We start from the raw sequence: 15,237 nt of genomic DNA on the forward strand, positions 1-15,237 counted from the left end.
AGTTTTAAAATAAGAAAGATCTATAAGAGAAATTGTTACTCATTTTACCAACTTAATGTAACTTTAGTTAAAATGTGTAACCAGACATAGAGCATGTTTTGGTATACGAGTATGTGTGGGAGACAGGGAGTGTGAGTATGTGTGTGCATGTATGAACATATGTAGGTGTGTGATCGAAATTTTAATACAATGCGCAAGTAAAAAGGAAACAATTAATTGATCTAAACTACATAATAACTATTATAAAAACCCGACTGCACAAAATAATTAACTGAAAAGGTAAGTGATGGAGCTTGTGAGAATAACCCACAATTAGATTTATGAAATGAGATATACGCTCGAAAAACATTACCCTTCGCAGTCGGTTAAAAACATAAAATGATAGGCTATGATTTTGTAAATGAAGGCTGAAAGCAGGCTGATCGCAACTGAGCCTAGGGGCGGCCAGTATTGGCACAATTTCAAGAACATTTACAATGCAGTTAGGTATACGAACTTCCTTATATGCCAATATCCATGCACAACCCATTACGCACTTTCCGAATTTTAGTGCCCGATCCCAGTGATTTTGTGGCACTAGGCGAATATTTGCTGTGGCGTAGCGTACAGACGGGCCCTATGTCAATTTATAGGGAGCCCAAATGATTCTAATTTTTACTTTAAATGAAAATTTCTTGTGAAAGTTTGGCACTTTTTATGACATGTTTTTCATTCGGAAGGACGGCTTAAAAGTGCAAGTGAAATTGTGGATAACGTTTTTTCAAATTTCATTTCATTTCATTCCTGTCTTTGTGTCCATGGAAACTATGACACAGAGAATCTGACTCTTCGGTTACGAGTATTTATAGGCATTGAAGGTGATAGAATGCTCAGTGTTTTGACTCCAGAGGCACCACCGTTATATCTATAATCACAGCAGTGATAGGCGCTACTGTGTATGCCGGGTGTGGTAAGAATGGCATACTTATCTAACAACCTCTGAGGACTAAGTTAGAACGCCTCGTAATAATGACTCCTTTACTACACTCTTTCAACGGGAATACAGCAATAGCACTGCAGTTCATCATCAACCATCATCAACCCATTACTGTCCCACTGCTGCTAGTCTCAGAATGAGAAAGATTAGGCCATAGTCCACCGCGCTGGCCAAGTGCGTATTGGTAGACTTCACATACCTTACCTTTGAGATATATTTTTTTTTATAAATCTCTCAGGTATGCAGGTTTCCTCACGGTGTTTTCCTTCACCGTTTTAGCAATGATAATTAAGTCTAATACGCACATAATTTCGGAAAATCAGAGTTGCGTGCCTGGGATTTGAACCTCGGACCCCTCGATCGAGAGGCCGAGTTTCTTAACCACTAGGCTATCACTGCAGTTATTAAGCGGAAAAAGGCTAGGTGCCTGTAGAATCCTCTAGACTTCTGCTAGAACTCCCCACAACTATTCCTTAAATCCAAAATCAAACTACACCACACATATCAGTATTTCGACATCATTACATTACATTACATCATAGCTAACGTATTCTGATATTAATCGTACATGCTATCAGATGGCCATTGTTCCCGTAACCAATATGCGAGAGCGCAGTGCCCGAGGGACATCGATTCTAATCCCGGTTAGTGCAACCGTGGCTAATATAACTTGGAATCTTTGCAGACAGTTATGGTGATAGACTTGGGATAGTTGTGATATATGTTGGTTGGGAAACTAAGCGTTGGTGTAGGTAAGTTATTTCAGGTATATGAAGGGTTTGGTAAGGGAGACATACTTTTCCGAGGCAGACAGCTTAGTCCTCAGGGGTAGCGGCGCATCTGTGGCCGACCTCCGGTACGAATATCTAATCCTATCTGGAGTCAATTACAGATGTCCATCGGCGGCAGTAGCCACTTACCATCAGGTGGACTGCATGCTCATCTGCTACGCCATATTATAAAAAAATATGGTTTTCACTGGGGTTTGCAGATGTCCAGGGGCGGTAGTAGTACTTAACATCAGGCGGACTGCCTGCTTGTCTTCTATATATTGTACTCGTATATATAAAAATGTAATGTTGTGGTACGGGTTTAAAAATACGGCGTCAAATTTTTGACTTTTGCAATATGATTTTTGATATAAGTATGCCGATCAACTAATTTACTTTTCAAGGTATCCTCATCTATATACCATAGACATATGATAGGATAGCGAAAAATCCAAGCTGTATCATAAATACATAGATTTCAAAGTGTGCAAATGTCCGAAATTTGTAAATTCTGTTTTCACAATTTAAATGCTTATTTGCAAAATAAAACTTTTTTTTGTCATTTTTGCTCTATGATCAACAGCACAGATAAAATATGCATATTGTGTAGCTTTATAACGCAATTTTTTAATGATAACTTGAATGCTTTAAATATTTAATATAGTCCATAGACAATTCAAACGTATATTATTTTTATATCGTTTGATAAAAATAATGCGTTATTCTTTTAAACATTGAGTGTAAGAGAAACGTAACAAAAACGTTTAACTTAAAATCTGGAGCAAGTGAGTCTGTGTATGATTGTTAACACACTTTTGGTCTCGTCCTATAAAGTTAAGAGAATAAAACTAAAAGGAAAGTAAGATAAAAAGATAGACAAATAAATAAACGTTATTGAATTGCGAGATCTAAAAAATATAGCTTTTGTGAACTATTTTTTCTATGATAGTATTTTTTGTATGACACGAGTTGTCAAAATTTGACTTTATGTCTATTAGTTATTTCTGTTCGGGCGTGCGTGTGTGTGCTTGTGTGTATGCGTGTTTGTGTGTGCGTGCGTGCATGTATATGCGTACGCGTGTGTTCATCTGTTTGTGTGTTAATGTGTTGTGTTCTGGGAGATGAATTACAAAATAATTGTACCGATTTTTATCTAAATCGCGTTATATTTCTCTTTACCTTGAATATATTCCCTCTCCCCAGGATAACCGGGCAAACATTGAAAAACTATAAATTAGGTTGTTCGGTTTAAATATAATTTATACAACAAAGTGGGTGAAAAGGCTAATTAAGACAGCGAAGTACCTACGCATTATGTATGAACACGGCTGGTTGATTGCCACTCGCGATATGAAAAATTATATTAAAACTCAGCAGTGGATAAATTGAAAATAAAATGCGAAATTCTACAAACATAAATTATAAAATTAATCATTATTAATGGAGAAAGTTTTTACAAGAAATTGATTTTAGTTATTATTAAGCGTTTTCGCACTGATCAGTTAAGATGTGACTTGTGACTTTTGAGCATACTTTTTTAGTATATTAAAGCATTATGAGCCCCAGATTTCTAATGATATCCTACTTTAAGCATCGGTGGGTGACAATTTATTATTTTTTTATAATAATAATATGGTAGGAACAGACTAGCATGTAGTAAGTATAGTAAGGTAAGTGACTACTCCCGCCTATGGACATCTGTAATCAACCCCAGATAGGATAAGATATTCCTACTTGAGGTCGGCTACAGATGCGCTGCTACCCCTGAGGACTAAGCTGGAACGCCTCGGTAAATCATATCTCACTCACCACACTTTTATTCTATTCTATTAGCTTTTCGGAAGCTAATGCAGCAACCATTAGCTAAACCCGCACACGTCTGAGCGCCGGTTGCAATTAATTTAGGCGCTTGATGCAGTAACTAAAACGACCGAATGCAGGAAATCGCCAAAGCGTGACGCAGCCTATCTTTCCATACGCAGTCACCTAAACCACAGTAGAAATATGGAACAGTATGGAAACTCCCTACAAAGCGTTCGAAACGAATTCAATGGAGTGTGGGTAATTGTTTTATCAACCAGGCTTAGTTTACATACTGTTCCATATTTGTACTGTGCCTAAACCGCCGATGCTAAAAGTACGTAGTCTGTTAGAACCGCAAATGTGTATTATATTACTAAGAAATAGTCTATACTCGAGTAATCTAAGAGTACCTAAGTTAACTAAGTACTAAGTTACGTAATGACTCGAGACTCAGTTTGAATGAGGGTCGTATTTTATTATGTAGAACTCATTATGTAATAAGCGTTGAATACAGAAAGCAGGATTAATCATAATAATATCAACATAAGATAGAGTCGATTCGCAAGTTAATAAGGAAAACTGAATGCTAATAGTATATATTATAAGCCAACACATCCAATGAAACCATATTCCAGAGATATATGTTATTTTCATATATGCAAAGTATACTACAGTGAATTGAAATAAGATACTTTTTTATATATAATATAGGAGTAGCAGACAAGCATGCAGTCCACCTGATGGAAAGTGGTACTGCCATGGACATCTGTAATCAACCCCAGATAGGATTAGATATTCCTACCTGAAGTCTGCCACAGATGCGCCACTACTCCTGAGGACTAAGCGAAACGCCTCGGAAAAGTATGTCTCCCTTACCATACCCTTCAAACCAGAACACAGCAGCGCTTAACACTGCTGTTATACGGCAGAAATAGCTGTAGCGGTGATGCGGAGTCGAACTACAAAGGGTTCTACCACTTTTAAAATACTTATAATACTTTATAATAATCGCCAAAAAAAAAATAAGCTATTAATATGATCAAATTTAAGGTTAAATAAACTACTACATACTTAGTATTTTATTTTAGAATTAAAAATAGCAAACAGCCGTGCCGTCCATCGAATGGTAAGGTACTGCCACCCATGGAAGACGATAATCAACTTCATATAGAACACGGGCGCTACATCAAACCGATCTCAGCATCTAGCCATTCCTGAGGACTAATATAAGATAATCGTCTCATATACAGAACTAGACTAAATTGTTTTGTTTTCTATTATTTTTTTTTTAGATATTAGATAATTTTAAAGTTTTCAGAGTTAATTGTCACAACGTCTATATTTTGTACGTATTTTGATTAAACAAATCTTTATTCGTAAGTCATTAAGATTATCATAAATTTGCTATGTTGTCATAATAATATTTATAATACAAACAATATTTGGAGCCATAAAATAATTTAATATAACATACATATAAACCCAGATATATTAACGGTTTCCAAAAATAGCTAATTAAATAAAATTAGCAAGAGGCAGTTGTTGTGGCCACTTAAACACGATCCTCGCCGCCCAAAAGGCCGCCCGCCCAAACAGACCTTTGGAGATATCATCTTTAGAAATTTTAAATAGGGGAGTGTTAATTTTTTGAATTTAAATAAACGACATGAATTAAAATTTGTGCAGTTTTTTAATTGAAGTGGTAGACAAACAGTGCTGTCTTAGGTGAGCTGGTCTGCCTTAGCTTTAAAGGTTAATCAACCCCAGGTAGGATTGATGGTTACCTGGGGCTGGCTAAAAATGCATTGCTACTTCTCAGAACAACGTCGGAACGCCTCATATAGGAGTCGATGATTGCTTTTTTATGGTATACAAATAAGACAATTTTAATTAGTCGGAATTGAAATTGTCTTATTTTATATACTAAAAATAGGAATACTCGAGTTATTCAGGTTTATAAGAAATCGTGTTTTCCGTCAGAAAATTCCGGATTTATTAAGCTGTAAAGATGGTTTTAGTTCGTTGTAAAATATACTTTAAAGTGACCAAATCTCTATCCAAATTGGATCAGTACATTTTGAGAAAATCGCGGACGTACAAGCTTACAAACATGGCGATCGAAAACAGTAGCTTCTTTTTGGGGTCGGTTAATAATTATTAGACATCAAGATTTGACCACGGCGGTGCATAATATGCTTCTCTATGTTATTGCCTCAATTTATCCATTCCATCCGGTCTTTTGATATTCTAGGGGATGAGCTAATTACGAATGCACAATAACATAGATACATAGGAATTAGCGCAAACAGGCCCACTGCGCGGACTAATTGCTGAACGCGTTTCTAATTCGATGACCAGTTCAACGTGTGATTACGCATGGGGCGAATTATCTCATTATTTGTTTATCCTTTGTCATCAACAGAAGCTTCGGTTTCGACCGGAAAATCGCTCAATTTCTCTGTGGATCAATTTGCAAACTTGTAACGAACGTCACTTGTCGGATTTACATGATTTTTTGGTCACAAATGAAACTATTGAAAGTCACTAGTCATTGAACTATTGAAAGTGATATGGTTCGATTGGGGATATACCACCGCCGTAACTATTAGTTGCGTGCAGCAGTTTATGCGTTTCGGTGCACCAGTGTAAAGACCGGCTGAAGTACATAATTATTAACCTTAGTCAGCTCTTTTCTATAAAAGTCGCTTTAGATATCTACTAGTGGTAAACTACATACCATCAGGTGGAGTGTATGCTCGTTTGTTACTTCTATCGTATAAACCCACGTTTCCCAACCTGTGGTCCGCGGACCCCTGGGGGTCCGCGAGTATATGTATGGGGGTCCGCGGTGTCATCTCTGGACCATACATAAATCGCTCATTAAATGCAAAATGCCCGCTTTACTGCTTTTTTCAACCACATACCTATGTGAAAAGGCATTCTCTACTCTTGTTTATACAAAAAACTAATACAGAAACAGATTACAAGTAGAATCTGATTTGAGATTAGTAGAGCTTAGTAGCAACATCAACCCGAATATCCCTGATTTAGTTGCAAAAAAGCAACACCAACCTTCACATTAATTTTTATTAATTAATTTTCATGTTTTTCATAATAAACAGTTATAATTACCTTCTGTATTTGTTTTTTTTGTATCTGTAATAACTAAAATAAATACCTAATCCGTTTTTTTGCAGTTTATTTTATTAAGGGGGTCCGTGAAAACTGTGCTTGATTTCCTAAAGGTCCGTGGACTGAAAAAGGCTGGGAAACGCTGGTATAAACAATACGTTACGCTTGCATGCATGCGTGTGCGCGAGCACTAGTCTAAAAGTTTTGTATTTTTATCAAAGACGAAAGTTGACTAAAAATAATCTAAGAACCAGAATAATCTAAAAACTAATTTAAGAAAATCTGTCTCAATAGGTACCTACTATAAACGTATAGTATGGTAATGTTCTAAATAGTATACCAGAAGGCACTAATTATTAAGTACCTACTAAAAAAACATATATAAATCTTTAAATTAACATAGAAATTTATGTGGACAGAAAAAGTAGTTCATTATACCACAAGAACTATAACAGTCCATTTGACTCTTTCATCATACATTCATTCATTCATGAAAAGATGTTTTAGGCCAAAGGTTACGAAAGAATATGCACGGTGTGAGAATTAGCTGTGCAAATAGCGCCGTGCTCGTGCTAATTGCATATCGTGATAAAATGAGAATTCGACTGCTAATTGCCCTGCGCGGGACTGATTCATGGGATGTTTTTTACGAGTTTGCGTTGAACTGATTTTTGATTTTCTAGTCATTATTATAACTAGTAATTATAAGAACTAAAAACCTTTTTTTAGTTTTTAGCCAAGTCATTTCCACGTTTTAGAGAATTCATTAATACTTATGTTAAAATCTGTCAAGCCGTTTGGGGTGCAGGTGTAGTGTGGAGCTAAGGCATCCTTACATAAGATAGGAATAGAGTAACATTAAGTTAGTTATAATAAAGCTATCAACTCATCAACACGCCTTTAAATTGAACCTGCCTTGCGACATAAAATACTCGTAAATATATATACACAGTCTCGAAAAACATTACTCTCTGTAGTGTTTTGGGTATGTGAGATGATTTCTAAGTAGGAGTTTTCGTGTTACGATGTGTATTTTCTCATGGAGGTGTATCATCTCATGGAGGAGGAGGATCTTTATAAATGCTTTTATCCGTAGAGCCTTGTTATAAAACAGGTAAACCTGACTTTCGCAAAGTTTATTAATTTTCGAAATTTTTGTCATTTTTAGTTGTTTTCAGCATGCCCAAACATCTCTATATAAACCCGTCTATTTAAGATAATAAGAATAAAAGTTCAATTGAATTTTACACAAATTAGAATGGTGTTAACATTGTAACGAAAAATAAAACTAAAAATAAGGGAATGCCCATTAAAGGAGTTAATAAAGTGAAATTGGGTCGTCTAGTGGCGACCGTCCGTCGAATGCTAAGCAGTCGATATTAAGCGAATAAAGCGCAAGCTTCGTTTGCTACGTTTAACAAGTGTCTTGGTTGTTTAAGGTACGGTTTTGTTACGGCGATTTTACGTCTAACGTCAAATTTAAATGTATGTTTTATTTGTAAAGGTGAAATGTCTGTGAAACTAAATAAATGTAAGTAAAATTAGCCTCTTTCCTTATATATTTCCAAACAAATGTAGCTCGTAATATTTAAACTATATATTATTAACAATCTTCGTACCTTATGTTGTATATCATTATTGTGTTACAAAAAATAAATAGGAAGTAAAAAGAGTATAAGAAAATAAATTCGTATCTTGTTAATTTTTAAGTTATTTGAAGTACAACGTTAAATAACAATCTGAACACGTAAAATCTATAAACACTGGCTTACCAAAGAACGTGCAGCGATCGTAAAATTAAATAAGCCAATTAAGTAGCCGCTAATGTATTTTTCACAATAATAGAGTTTAGGAAGAATCTGACAGGAATTTTAATGTATTTTTAATCGCTAAGCTTAGTATAACGACCATCTTTGGCTTTTATGGCCAGATTTAATAATAAACAAGCTTAAGTCATAATGAATTCCATTATTTTTCACCATAAAACCTATATATTTAGAAAAAAAAACCTAACTACACAAAACAAAGGTAAAAATTACATTGATTTTTTTATCTGTTTTTAATTCTTATTGAGTTTTTCTTATTTAGATTAGCATTCCAAGACTATATAAATTGACTTTTGACTAATAATAGTATAGTAACAGTTAAAATAGAGTAAGGAATAAATATACTATAAACGTTCTAAATGTAAGTACCGTGCATAAAATTAAAGTCGCAAAGTCGCGTCAATAAAAACGCGGGTTAAGCCAGTAAATGTTCAAGATATTAGCATGTTGTTACAATTTGCATAGACTCGCGCCTTCCTGTGCGTCCCTCAAAAAAAAAAAACATAAAAACAATGGCCGCCAACTGGGTCAAATTGTTCGGTTAATATTCGTTACTTCATATTTAAAGATTGTACTCTCGAAGAAATTTCCTTGTTTTCATGGTTTTTGTTTTGAAAATTCGTGACTCGGCAACTATTGGTTATTCAATGTGTTATTGGAAGTAGAAGCATAATTTTAATGAATAATTTATTTTAGTATTTTAATTAAAAATTCTTGAATATTTCATTTAAATTTCACGATTTTTCATATAAATAGTGTTCAAGGTTTTTTTGGGAAGTAAGAAGTTAACTATTTTATATTCAACTTTTTTTATAATATAGTAGTAACAAACAAGCGTGTGTAGTCTATGGTAAGTGGCTACTGCCACTCACGATCTGTAATCAATCCCAAATAGGATTAGATATTCCTACCTGAGGTCTAAGCTGGAACGCCTCGGAAAAGTATGTTTCCCTTACCACACCCTTCAAACCAGAAAACAGCAGCGTTTAACACTGCTGTTATGAGGCAGAAATAGGGGCGGCGGTGTCGCCGGAGTCGAACCACACAGGGTTCTACCACCTTCCTCCACTTACCTACTTATATTAGATTTGAAAAGATCTGAACTTTGATGTTTGCAGCCATTAAAATTACACAGACCGTTGGAATTAGGTGATATAAAACAATAGACGCAAAAAACCGTACTATAAATTTCGAATATAGGTTACTAGACTGTTACTACTAAAACTGTATGACTATATTTCACGCCAGACATCCGTGACTAATGCGTATTATTTGTTTATTTATTCGCGAACAAAACGTAGGTCCAACCCAGTACAATACGTGCATTGCCAGCGGGAATATTTTGATTACCCAAAAAATCTGGACCCCGTTTTGATTAACGACCCAGATTAACATGAGTTTAACGGATCATTAAAGCCAGCACAGATAATAAAAATTGTGAAACGGGACGCGACGTAAACACAGATCTAATATTGGGCTTTTGTTTTAGTTAGCCGTTAGCTAACGCAATTGCGACATTTACCTGCCTTTTTGAGCGGGCAACACTGCCATATTAATAACCCAATTTTGGTGTTCCTAAATTAAATATGCGTTGAGTAACACGTGTTGTGTGGTTATTTTCTTCAGGTTGAAAGCTTAGTATAATAAGGTTATTGAACTGTTTAAAATGTGTGTAGATTTTGTTTAATATAGCTTATATAGAGCACAACTTTGTTATTCCGATGATAATTCTTAAAATTTACGCTTGTAGATATAGAATTTTAAATAAAAGATTACATAGTAAATACACTATAAATATTAGGTTTTCATAAAAACAACGATTTTGAACGATTTTTTTTTAATGTTTTGGTTCTGGTCGCGTTATTAAGACTACTTAAACTAGTATATATGAGATCATCAACTTTATCTTTACAGAAAACAATGTTATCGAGTTGGAAGTAAATGATCATAATTTCAGAAAATGGATCCTGTAAATGTCATAAGGTAATGGCTACATTTAATGTTAAGTAAGTTAAAAGAATTATACTTAAGACTCACCTGAAAGAATAGGCAAAAGCACACCCATTGGTAGTACTTGTAAATCTTGCGGTCAGTCATGTCTTCCTTGCCCTTCTCGCGGCTGTTGCCGATCCCGGGGTACGGGACCTCCACGCCGACCTTCTTGTTGAAGAAACTCTTTAGGGTGTACGTCGAGTGTATCCAGCAATACGTATTCAAGACGTCTTCAGGGATATCCTTAGTGTGAATGCAGTCAATCGGATTCCCCACGTACTGGCGCGTCGTCACTATCAAACTGAACGACATCAACAGTATGACCGTGATCGAGTAGTGCAGCCTGAACACCGGTGAATCGATTTGAATATAGTTCACCTTTATGAGATTCTTTAAACCACGGAAAACGTCTAACATCTTAAACGCTTCGATCCGTTCACGTACACTTTTTGTCCCGTTACATTTTCTAACATTATTTTACGCTATTATTGTTTCGGAGCACCAGTATTTCTAAAATAGTTCGTTGTTCGTAAGGCACTTATTGTTTGGCAGTGTTCGTCATCACAGGGCCCGCTGGTGTATTTTTTTTGGTATCTTTATGAACTTTAACGATACCATTGTGTCATATTTTCTACGTTTCATAATTTTTGCTTGGCGACGCGGTCCATGCTATTCTTAACTGGGTGGATGGAATTGAGTCATCAGCGCCGATCGGGTTATAATGATGAACTGTGGGCAGTCAGGATAATTACGTAAAGTAGATCATGGGGCCGGATGGTTTGTTGGAAACCGGAGCAACTCGAAGCAATGTCATGAGCGTCGCTAGATTATAATTATTCGAAACGATTTTTTTGGAGTTTTTGAATGCGGTGAGAGTAACAAGCGAGAGTACTGACTAAGTATTTGTATCCCTAATCATGTTTCTATTCGTTTTAACACTAGAAAAATTATTGGGGTGCATCTTAATCTACAGAAAGTGGTAGTAATACGGAAATTAATCAATTAGATAAGAAACGAAAACATAGTGAATAAAAGTATCATCCACGAGTTATAACCATTTTGAAGTAAGTCGATCTGAAATATGTATAAACTCATTCAATCCGAGATAGAGTTAGTGTGTAACGGGAAGAAATATTTTGTCAGTCTATAGCAAGATATATTAAAGTATTTTGTAACGCATGAACAGACAAACTGTAAATATACAAGACTCCATTAGTCTTTTCTAATATTAATAAAACAAATACGTGTCATAACTGACGACGTTTACGCACAAGTTTAAAACAATAGAAATATGGATATTAACATAAATTCTCAGGAAGACGGCCTTAATGTCACGTTATGAATAGAGTTTGACATTTATGACATGTAAAAAGTAGGTATTTTATGTAATGAAATACGGATTCTTATTTAAATGTCAATCATTATAACAAGGTTTATTGAGAGTTAAGTAGGTATTTGCGTGTGTCCTTAACTATGTTATACATATTCTTTGTTTAGTAGTCTCTACAAATAAAAATATCATTTATTCAAAGTTAAAGCCCTATATTTTTAATATGAATTATTTACAATTGTTTCAGAAAGTGTTTTGCTGCAGAGAAGTACTTGCTATTTTTTTATTTACTTTTTTCTTCGGAGAGCACGTTAAACTATCGGTCCCGTTTTTTAAAATAGTGTTTTCAGTGGCCTGATAGATGTTTTGAAAAATACAACAAAGAAATACGCGTTGGAGCAGCGTGTGTAGTGGTTAGTAATGGAACATAGTATGTATCGTAGCTAAGATAGATAGACAATAGACATCTTGATACTATAGGTTTTGTTTTACAAATAAAAATAACTTTATTTTATTCTTCTCCTCTTTTTATTCGAGAAAAGAGAGTGACCACTTACCACCAGGTGGACAAGACGATTTTAAATAAATGTGTGAACTGTGAATTTATAACGACAACCAGCAAATTTATTATAATAACATCAAGGAAGCAGTAAAGTTCCCGCCCACTGAGTGTCGGTCACGTGCAACTCTGTCATAAGTCTACTTTTGTGAAGATAAATGGGAATAATGAAAGTTTTATTAGACCCAGATTTAATTAATTATCGTTCATTTAATCATTGAAAGGTAGAACCAGCATAGGTCAGTATAGATAGAAACAGTATTGAAGGTGATAGAACCCTGTGGTTCAACTCTGGCGGCACCACATCCACACCTATTTCTGCCTAATAATTAAACGCTGCTGTGTTTTGATTTGAAGGGTGTGGTAAAGGATATATATTTTTAACGTGAAGCAATCCTTATTATTACAATGACGCGACTATAAATAAACCGATCAGTAATTTGAGTTAGTGTTTGTCTAGATAAACCGAAATTGATTGTCAACAAGAAAAGTTTTAAGCAAATATTGAAGTTCTGAACATGATGATGTTGTAGGCGTAATGTTGACAATGGCACCGATATTAATACGCGATTTTTTGTTTAATTGTTTTTAGAAGTTCAGGCTTGGGAACACATGAGGACACTTCACGATGATTTCCCTTACCGTCAAAGCAAGTGATGTTAAATTTCTAATACGTACATAACTTTGTAAAATCAGAGGTGCATGCTTGGGATTTGGACCTCGGAGTTTTAATCACTAGGCAATGATACAGTAATACAGTTTTCGGTATTAAATTAGATGTCAATTGACTCTGTAAATGTACATTTTTTTCTTGGCGAGGGGGAATCCTTCAATCCTATGCCGCGGGAGCGACACGGGGTTGTGTGGGATTCTAACCGCACTAAAACCCCGCCGCTGGCCATCCTCGGCGCTACGTAGAGGACCCCGGGATCTCCAAAGGAACGCACCCGGAGTCCTCATACTACTAGTCCTAGAACTTCAGGGACAATGTAAACGTACCTAATCAAAACGTTATTTAATCAGTGTAAAGTTACACTACAGTTCAACAGTAAAAGCAAGCTACGTTTAAACATTATTTTCTTGCTCTATTTTTTCAATGTGTTACTGCTTACTGTTTTAGTTTTAGGCTCGTGGCACGTGCCAAGAAACGAAGTTTTGTTTGAAATCACGCGATGCATTTCAACTTACACACAAGACACACAGCGTTGCGATTCAAGCGTCAAACAACTTTGGCTCATGTGATTGTCGCGTGCTTTAAATAAATACTACTTTTAACTTTATTATGTTGTACTTGTAGTATGTTTTTTTTTTACATGGGTGGAGGAGTTCCCCTCATTTTCTCCAGGACCCATCGATGGATCCTGACCATATTTAAGTGGGACCAACTTCCAGCTCGTCTCTACACAATAAAAAAAGAATTATTAAAATCGGTCCACTAACGGCGGAGTAATTCGTGTACATACACTATATATATATATATATATATATATTATATACCGGCCGAATTGAGAACCACCTCCTTTTTGAAGTCGGTTTAAAATCAGAAAGCGTATTGATGGCGTATTAAATCACTATTATCTAACAATGTTTATATTTTAAAGTAGTAAACGAGCGTACAGTCCAACTAAAAATCAGATCAGAATGCAGACGTACCTTCTACATTGGCCAAATGGGTGCAGTCGTAATTATGTCCACAAAGAGTTTACTTTAATGAAATTAGTCCTATTATTTTTACTATTATATATAATACTACACACCCATTACCTATACCCATTACCTATTTATTCGTATTGGTATAAGTACCCTTTTTTAACACACTTTTATTAATTTATTATTAGCTTGGGTTGTATCTATGTATATGTAACGGAATCTTTGAACCCGATTTGTATCCGCGCTTTTCGAAAACTGATAAATTCATCACCCCACGCTTTTTCACAATTGTACTATTTACTACTCCCTAATTGATTCCTAGATTGAAAATTATTTTCTTCATTACAGTGGATTTTATCATAAAAGCGTGTTTTTTAGTTTTTTTTAACTATTTTTATTGTTGATAAGGGGAAACCATCAAACCGGTGCCGTAGCAGCAAAAGCCGGTTTGAAGGTTTTTACCCACTTACCCCATTACAGTGGCGATCTCAGTTCTTCGTGAGGGGCTGCCCCAGTCCGGCTCGCCCACAGACCTATTTGTGGGCTCGCCCTTGGTGAGCTCTTCACAACTACTGGTGATTACGACAGTATTCGGCCACATACACCGTTATCCTTCCCAGGGTTGCTTGCCGGTTCAAGCTTCCACTATTGCCGCAACCCCGGAAACCTCCTTTTATTTATGTGTTACGACAGGCAGGAAATACCGAAGCTCTATTCTAGTCCCAAGACTACAGGGAAAAGATATAGACCTACCTAGAACAAACTAAATATGACGTTTGACTTGAATATAGAAGGCCCGTAATATATCATGCCTTATGACATTTTAAATAAAAAAATATACAAATTACGTGATAATTCACGCACAACGAGACTATTATCACATATGCCACAACTTTGAAAATAATTTTCATAATTTAACGTGTGAAAAATATTTTTGTGATATAAATCGCGTGTGTCATAGCAGAATAAATCATACAGCGTCATTATAACACATATTTATATTTAGCGGGGAAGGAAATCGCCATCTTGTGTGCTGGTAATAAGGCTTACTCTACAAATAACTCGTAAATTTTTAGTGCATCTAATTAGTAAAATTTGTTCAATTTTAAAACTCATCACCTACGCTTTGATCTGAAATTATTTCAGTAGTTTTACGAGAAAGGTTTAGTACTACAAGATCGTGGTTTGATAATAAAATT

General features: G+C 35.4%; 1 protein-coding gene across 5 annotated transcripts in view; it reads right to left on the minus strand.

Annotated features, from left to right (window-relative positions):
* The window catches only part of shakB (Innexin family member shaking B), an 89,235-nt gene that overhangs the window by 17,883 nt on the left and 56,115 nt on the right, over nucleotides 1-15,237 (minus strand). For 3 of the 5 annotated variants that reach the window (XM_073079278.1, XM_073079279.1, XM_073079280.1), the window contains exon 2: nucleotides 10,545-11,228. The exons of 1 other annotated variant lie outside the window; for it this stretch is intronic. In XM_073079278.1, coding sequence (XP_072935379.1) covers nucleotides 10,545-10,916 — 372 coding nt within the window. In that variant the 5' untranslated portion in view covers nucleotides 10,917-11,228. The remainder of the gene's footprint in view (nucleotides 1-10,544; nucleotides 11,229-15,237) is intronic. One more of the 5 variants, XM_073079281.1, reaches the window with a different exon arrangement.

The sequence above is a fragment of the Epargyreus clarus genome, unplaced genomic scaffold, assembly GCF_041222505.1.
Source record: "Epargyreus clarus isolate Ecla_fem2 unplaced genomic scaffold, WU_Ecla_fem_2.2 ptg000014l, whole genome shotgun sequence".
NCBI lineage: Eukaryota > Metazoa > Arthropoda > Insecta > Lepidoptera > Hesperiidae > Epargyreus > Epargyreus clarus.